Below are 8,658 nucleotides of genomic sequence, written 5' to 3' on the forward strand. Positions count from 1 at the left end.
GGCCCCTGTCACCTGGGCTCTGAGGTCCCACCAAATCGCCTATCAGCCTTCCCAAGAGTCTTTCCCAGAGGAGAAGACAAGGCCGCAGAGAGCGTTGGAGGTTGCCCATGCCAGAAGGATCCGCCCGTCATTTGCCTCCTTGCATCCTCTCTGTCAGAAGCTCAAAATAGCCCCGCTCCTGCAAGACTCCTGTGTGGGGTCACGCCTGTTTGCGTAGATGATATGCTTCCACTAATAGCGCTCGAAGACATTCCTCAGCGGGTAGGTTGCCTTCTATATCTCAGCGCAACGTGCTGCCATGTAGGAGCTGGACAACTGTGTTGTGTCCTAAGACGGCAGATGCTATTCTTACCCCAGAGAGGCTTGCTCCGGCACAGCTCCTTTCTCAGCTGAAATGTTAAAAATCAGAAGCAGGCCCGCGTGTGCTCTCCTGGGTAAGAGTATAAATCAACAGAGGCCCCTTGGAAGTCCGTGAAATGACGCTGTGCCAACCCAGCGCTTGGGTGCTCACTGTGTCCTCCTGGGACGTGCTGTCCCATGGGGAACACAGCAGCTGCCCAGGGACTTCCAGCAGTCAGATGGGGCTCAGTTTGGGGTGGAGGGGGCGTCACTTCTCTTGGACACCAGCAACCGAAAAAGGCGGGTTAGGCTGTAGTGCTGGAGGTGCACGTTTTAACAGCTGCCTCCCGTTGAGTTCCTGTCTGGGTGAGGATGAAGACAGAGGCAGGGCTTGCTCTGAGGATCAGCAGCATTGCAGAAGGCCATGTCCCTTTACTCAGGCTGTGCTTTCACAGCACTCACTGAGGGAAGGTAGTAGGGCTGTACACCAGAGATCCCTCAACAGCAACCGGAGTATCAGGGCTGCAGGAGAAGCCCTGGCCAGGACGGTGGCTATGGTGTGATGGCTATGGAGACCCAGCTCTGCCTGCAGCCTGACTCCACTAGCCCCTTGGAGAGCTCAGAAAAGCCAGTGTCACTGCCAGGAACAGTCACCACAGGCAATCAGGCGGAGGACAGAGACAAGGTCCAGAGACATCAGTTGGAACCGTGGCTGTGCCTTTCGCATTGCCATTTGGAGTCTTGTTCAGACGACACAGGCCCCATTAGCTTTCTGCTCAGTTTGGGCCTTCTCACCTGACACTAAAGGGAGAGACGAGTTATTTTAGGGATCCTTGGTAGAAAGATGATGGCATTATTACCAGGGCTCGGGAGCAGGGGGTACTGGCCAGAGGGCTCCAGCAGGCTCCTGTCAGTCACAGGGAACTCAGCCAGGCAGCAGCCGACCGGGCCCACCGCTCGAGGCACCCATCACCAGCCGGGGGCAGCATGGAGCCATCAAGGTGGACCCTCCTGTGGGTGGCTGGCCTGCCACAGACCGGCAGCTAAGCCTCACTTTAAAATGGATTCTTTTAAAACTGCTGAAACTTGCTGGCCCACGTGTTAGGATCAAATCCCACCAGATGGGTTAAAATCCAGCCAGATGTGTCAGCCAGTGTCATGCATTCACCACTGGGAGAGAACAAAGACAGGTGGAATGGGTCAAAGAAGGTCTGGAAATGTTAGGGTCATCAATGCTGAAAGAAAAGACCCTGAGCTGACAGAAGCAGCCTCTAGTGTTGTGTCTTTTGGGAAGGTGGGGCATCCAAACACTTTGGCAGGGTGGAATGGGATCAGACTTAAAAGTAGCTCTGAAAAATTGGAGAAATGTCTCTAATATTCAGAGGGAAATTTAATGGAGAGAAATAAAGTTTTTTGGGAAGCTAAAATCAGACAGAGAAATGCATGGGGTTTGTCATCTGAGCCAGGGAGAGAATGTATCAGGGGCACGAGTTTATACACACTGAACAATGTCAAACAGTTGCAAAAATGGTATATCTAATTTCTGCAAATATTAGTGTGAATACTCTTTCCATGGTGCTGGATATGGATGTTTGCTTTCCTCAGCAATGGGTTGTCTTGGAGGTAGTCTACAGTAGTTTGAATAGAGCACATTTTGTAGTCCTATTCTGAAAAGAGACTACGGAGGAGTAGAGTAGAGTAGAGTAGAATAAAGGAGGAGAGGAGCCAGAATAAGTATAAAGAGTATGACTTAGAAAAACGTATGGCTAGAACTTGAGTTTTTAAGTCAAGAGATGAGAAAAGGGTGGTGGGTGGGAGTAGGAAAATAATTTTGTCAAAAGAAAAAGATTTTCATTAAGAGACATAGAGGGTTATATTGCCAGGACTGTAAGTGTTTAATTTGAAGTTAAAAGGAGTATATGAAGGAAATATTTCAATGAGAAAAACTGTATGGTAGAACAGAGTATCTATAATGTTGCATGATCTCCCTTATCCTATGCTTTTAAGGATCTGTTTTAGACAAGCATCTCCCAAGGACTGTCTAGATATGTATGGTATCATATGCACTTTTATAGAAAAATAGCTAGTAAATCAATAGCTTTCTTGCAGTGGAAACTGTGGTGATCATCATGTCTATTTTTATGTTTACATTTCATAGTCAGCTACTGATCCTGTTGAAAAAGACCTTGAGCTGACAGAAGCAGTCACTTGTCAGCGTGTGCCTCATAATACCCAGCAAAATTGTGTAGATGTGTGAATATCTGAAATATGATTTTTATCTATTAAAAGCTTATTTTTCTGGTTGGAACAAGTTCCCATTTTGAGGGTTCTGTTCATTTACTTCTCTGCACCACAAGATTAGTTTGGGGAATACATTCTAAGGTATATAAAAACATCGATTTTTCAAAATTCGTAAATTATTTGCCTTTAATTTAAGAAACACTGTAAACACCCTTTAAAAATGAGAACTCTTGTTATTTTTATGGACTTATTATCCAGATTTTTTTAACTTTTAAAAAACTACCTCTCTAATGGTGCAATATGAACTATAGCGATGTGCTAAACAAGATACATCACATATAGTTAGAACATACAGAAAATAATTCGCATTCTCAGGGTTTTTTTTTAATGCTGAACTAATAGTACTATTCACTCAAGGATGCCATAAATTATGATAGATTTCCAGGATCCAAATAGCACACCAAGGGGAGGAAACCAAAGATTCCTTCCTTTTGGATATTTCTTGCCATAACTGCAGAATGATAGCCTTTTGCATTGACATACTGTTTGTGGAGTTGGGCTGCACATCAGCTGACAAATGCTAACCAATCAAGGGGAAAAGACTGCTCCAAAGTGGCCATAAAGGACCATCTTGGAGAGAAAGTTTAAAATAGATACAGTGTATATATTCCAATAGAACTGTTGCCCCACTGCAGAGGATCTCAGATCTGTCAGCTCCCGGACTAGAGGGACATCTGTATGTACTGAGCTAACTGTTCTAGCTAGAGAATATTTTGAAAGTATTCTTTATTAAAGCAAGAAACTTCTTCACAAAGAGCTTGAGGAAATAAAATTAAATTCAACAGCTGAATTCTCCATGAATGTACCAATGAATCTGCTACATGTCCAGGAAAAGGACCTACAAAGAGGTCCTTTCTTTCTCCGGTTACTATGTGTGTTAGTTCTCTTGAATTCAATTTCAACACTGACAGGACTGCGGACAACAAATATACATCAGAATGCTAAAGAGTGAAATCTAGGCTTAGCATATATATGAGGCAGACAACAGTGCAGTCAGGAGACCGCTCTGCTCTGACACTTTGCACCCTGTGAGATACTGGCCACCTGGAGACACTTCTCAGGGAGCAGCAGACACTTTGAGGGACCTGAGCGACTGATCTGGAAGGAAGGCAATATACATCTGTGTTGCTCAGCAAAGCAGTGATGGAGTGAATTTGGCACTGCATCTTGAGCTGCAACAGATTTGTGATACGTTTTCTCAGGCCACAGTCCTAACTGAGATGTAAAACAACATCCCCCCTCCCTTGGACTTAGCATTTGCTTCTATGGGATAAACTCAGATTTTTCTAAGTACTTTGTGACAAACCACATGGAGAAAAAGGTCTGTCCCTGGTAGACTTTAGTGGGGTAAGCAGGGAATCTCCTCAGAACAGGGGACGCAAGCGCTGTTAGAACTTCCAGCTACTAATATCCCCACATGGGCAACCAGCACCCTGACTATCTGGTGACACGTCACTGTCATCGTCTTCTGCTGGAGCTGTTCTGCTTTACACAACTGATTTGTCCTTCAGGGGCAGCAGGGACTTGTATCCTTCCCTCGGCATCTCAGATGGATGCAGAGAGCAATTAAGGAAACATTTAGGCTGACCACCAAGGAAATCTATCTGCTAACATTGTATAGGAGACTTGCTGGAGTCTCTGAAGGGACAGGAGCCTTACTGTTTGGAAAAAAAAATTCCCTTGAAAATGCTATAAGGAAAATATCCTGCTGTAGTATAAATATGTACTGCAGATTAACTACAGAATAAACTACCTTGGCACCTGGGAGATGTTCTCTGCATTTTAATCACTATTTTTACTTCTTCAAATTTGTGACTTATGAAAACTTGGATGAAATGCGAAGAAGATATATATTTGTAACACTCAGTCAAAGATACTAACAAAGTGAATTGAACTGCAGACATGGATGTTTGCTTTCTATGAGTTAGCCTCAGTAGAGGATCTCAGTAATATGCCATAGAGAACTGTTCATGGGTTCAAAAAGTGTTTGGACAAATTCATCAGTTAAAAATCCACCATGAGCTGTTAAATACCCAGACATTGTATGCTGCTCAGGGCTTTCACAAATACAAATTACTGGGAGTCGGGAGAGTTTTAGAGAAGAGCCGCTCTATGTTGCCTTCGGCAAGATGCAGCTACTTCCCGGGCATCACTTTCAAAGACAGAAAGTTGGGCTACATAGACCTTTGATCTCACAAGTACAGATTATTTTAGGTTATGCTACAGTTGACTGTGGGGTTTAATACCATACTCCTTCCTTACTTTCTTTTCTTTCCCCTTCCTTCCTCCTGTTTCATCTACTTGCTGTTTCAATTACCTTTTTCTACCCAGTGGTCTCCCAGCTTGCCGACCCCACTCACCTGCTCTGTAACAGGAGCCCCTCAGCTGCTTTGGTGGGTGACAGAAAGGGCACCCTGAATGTCATCTCCTTGGCCAGAATCTACTGCCCAGATCTCTTCCGCTAATGTTAGCTGTGGAGACAGAAGTGTGAGTAATGGTGCACCTGTGGTGCACATTTGAAAGCTGCCCATCCTCTAATCCCAGATTGTGCGTTTTATTTGCCTCTCATGCTCCGTTAACTCATTCTGAAGACTTCCAAGAATACCACTCTCTGGAAAGCTACTGAGCAACAAATTTTTCATCAAAGTTCCCCCTAGGACAGACGTATGCACTTTCCTTGACATGGAGCAAAGGTAAATCCAACTGCATTAAGATCTGCAGAAATTAGTTTCTGAATAGAGCAGAATGGACAGGGGATAGCAAGGCCATTATAGCCCCTTCATGGATAGCCTGTGACCTCCGTTTGTCTTGACAAGTGCTCACATGTAGACCCACATGTAGACCCAGAAGTTTTTGCTTATATTTGCCATGGTAAAGCAATGGCCCACACTGCTTTTCAGCCTGCAGGTTTTAAGTCTCATTAATTATGATCATCAGTAGTTCTTTCTGGGAAATCATTTATTGCTTCCAGCAATTCTCTCATCCCATTCCTTCAGCCAAATTTATCAGAAATGTTAGTTTAATGGCACATTTCCTAATGAGATGACACATCAAAAATATGGACTGAGCACATTCTGCACAAAACATTGAAAGCACGCACCTTAGCAGATCTACACTGAATTGGTAAATAACCTTTTAAAATGGAAAATATGCTCTTACCATCTCCAGGGCTCAGTGTCCAGCCACATCCTAGCAGCAGTGTAGGGATGAGCAGTTTTGCTACAGAGCAGTGTTCTGACATTTCTGCTTGTCCTGTGAGCTCTCATTTTACACAGAGGGCAGCAGAAATGCTGCTATATCGAAGGCTGGGCATTCTCTGTCAGACAGTCTATCACAGGCTACAGAGGAAACTGATCTGTCTAGGCAGGCCCTACCATGACAGCATGGCCAACAACAGTACTTGCAAGCTGAAAATCCTGCAAGAAGCGATTTGAGGTGGTTTTTCTTTTGGAAAATCAAGAGCAAGTCAGGGAACTTCAGGCTCCATCCTATATCACTGTTCTTCCTAGAAGAGTCATAATGTAGCTCTATTCCACATAATTTTTGTATCTCCTGGGAAAGGGTCTGTCACTATCCCAGCCTCTGCTGTTTTGGGGTGATGGTGGTGTTGGTTCTTTTTTTACCTGGAAAGTGCTATATGTTGATACCCCGATTCAAGAACAGAAATTATGCCATTTATTCTGGGGACGATACTATTCCGCTCTCTATGAGTTACAGAATCTGGCAACAAAAAGCATTAGAGCAGAAAGAGGTCTTTTAGTAGCTAGGTCTCACGTTGCCACACATTTTTTAAGGTAGAATCAAGGCACTGAACAAAATATTTTTTTCTGGACTATGAGGACACTGATACTAAATACTCATTTCCTGGTGGAAGTGAATTTAGGCAATCCACACTGAAACAGCCTCCTTTTTGAAAGACTCCTGCAAATACTACCTGATACCTAAGAGGAGGCAATGGCTGCCATTCACTATTCTAGTCATAATGCCAAACAGTTTAGCAGACACAAGGGAAATGAAAGAGATGAAGGTGGTGTCTCAGCATCCCAAAGAGAAAGACCCTGCAGAAATAAAAGCAGGAAAAGAAATCAGAACACTTGCTCCTCAAGCTTAATAATATCTTTCCTGCTGTCTGTACTCTCAGAAATGAGAAGCTGTTGGGAGGTCTCTGCAGAAACACCTAATGGCCTCATCAGCAATCAACTAGGGCAAGCAGCCCTGGTTCAAAATCAGCTTTCTGTCTGCAATTCCTTACAAGTATCTGCATCACGCTCTAGTCTCCAGCCTGGGTTTCAGTTTGTGTTATTTGCTCAGGATCTGGTCTATGAAGATGTATCAATATGGATTGAATTAGACCTTTTCCGCCTGGACAACAGCCCACCTAAATACCTCAAACACTGTTAAATGCATCCAGTTATTCGTTGGTAATGTCTGTAGAATGGACACTTTGTTCATATAACTCAGATTGCACAGTGCTCCCAGTGGCTTCTGCAGAACACAAATAATCTTATCTATCTCACCACCTGGGTTTCTTACCCTGTCTGGTAAGTGAGAGTTGGGTTGCTCATCTCACCATAAGGTACAATGTAGACATAAGTGGAAGAAGTCACAGATTTTGAATATTTAGCTTCTCACCTAGAATTCTCGGGATGATGACAGGAATCTTCAAATGCTTCTGGAGGTATGACTTAGCAGAAAAGGCTGTTAAAGCCAATCAAAGATCTCATAGCCTACTAGAGAACTATAAATGGCCTAACCCGAACATAACAGAGCAGCCTAAGTTGAAAAAGCATACTTTCACAAATGTATCACAGCAAAGCACCTTTTCAATCTTCTCAACCTACTATGTCTGTTAACAATGTGTACTATGTGTTTGTAGACAACTGGTGACACACCAGGGGGACTTAACTCAAAAGAAGGTCAGCGTGCCTGCATGCACAGTGGCCAAGCGTCAAGTCAGTGCTGTGGACAGTGCATCCAAGCAGAACACATCCTTACCTACTTGTAAAGGACCAAGATCTCAGAGATAAGGAAAGAACACTGAGTATGCACCTCCTTCCCATGGTGAGAAGAGTGAAGATCACAGATTACTCACTTCGTAGTCAAACGTTCTATCCATGGGGCTGCTCAGCAGAAGGTAGTTAATGGTGGGAATAACTTTGTTTTGCAGACAAGGTAACTAGGGCTTCTGTGCTCTACTCTGACCTCATTGCTGTTTGTACTGGGTCTTACCCTTCCCACTTTGCAGGGATACTCACAAACAGCAGGAGAGCGATGACAAAAAGCAAAACCCAAATTCCAGAATGCCATACATCCTGTGAGGCAGACAATCTCATCTTTAGTTGCTACTAGGGGATTCAAAATCTTCTCTGACAGCCCAACTTGTCAATCCATGTGTGGACTCCAGAATCCTTGGGTTTCCTCATAGCTCAGGTGCTGCAAAAGAGGGAACTGCAATTCTTACAAAAAATAGTTGACAAGTGCTCAATCTCCACATGTTAAAGGAGTGAGAATGCATTGTCAGCTGCCCAGTTGCTCCAATCCTTGTTTCATGGTGCAAAGCTCCTAATAACACAATCAATTTCCTGGAACAGTTCTCCTTGAAATCTCCTTGGCCAAGGTAGCACAGGGCCTGCAGATACTGAAGGCAATGACAGCCTAAAGGATGCAGGACTGTCTGGGCAACCTTTGAGATACTGGAGGACAGTTGGGTGGTTTCTTGCCTGTGGCACAGTTGCTTTGATTCTGTGGATCTCTTCAACCTTCCTTCCTGGATCTGATCCTAACAATGAGATATAGTGGAAGCTGCTGAGGGAGCTTGTAAACTCCCCCTTGGAAGTGCAGATAGTTGGCTTACAAAAACACTCATCCAGCTGTGTGGGACTATGTAGCACTGCAAAAGGTGGCAGCTCATTGGACTGTAGCTATACAGACCTTGAACATCTTTACCTTCATAAAGGCAGTACTTGCCCAAGCTGGAGGCATACCTGGACAGTCTCCCATAGCACAGAAGGCACTTCC

The 8,658-nt window shown here is 44.2% G+C and overlaps 1 protein-coding gene across 1 annotated transcript in view; it reads left to right on the top strand.

Moving 5' to 3' along the window:
- LOC104294716 (myosin heavy chain, skeletal muscle, adult-like) overlaps window positions 1-7,041 on the top strand; it is a 30,247-nt gene extending 23,206 nt beyond the window's left edge. Inside the window, exons 35-36 of the mRNA XM_009894359.1 lie at window positions 1,534-1,633; window positions 6,952-7,041. Of these exons, the coding sequence (XP_009892661.1) occupies window positions 1,534-1,633; window positions 6,952-7,041 (190 nt within the window). The remainder of the gene's footprint in view (window positions 1-1,533; window positions 1,634-6,951) is intronic.
- Window positions 7,042-8,658: the final 1,617 nt, after the last annotated feature.

The sequence above is a fragment of the Charadrius vociferus genome, unplaced genomic scaffold (assembly GCF_000708025.1).
Source record: "Charadrius vociferus isolate BGI_N301 unplaced genomic scaffold, ASM70802v2 scaffold121, whole genome shotgun sequence".
Lineage (NCBI taxonomy): Eukaryota > Metazoa > Chordata > Aves > Charadriiformes > Charadriidae > Charadrius > Charadrius vociferus.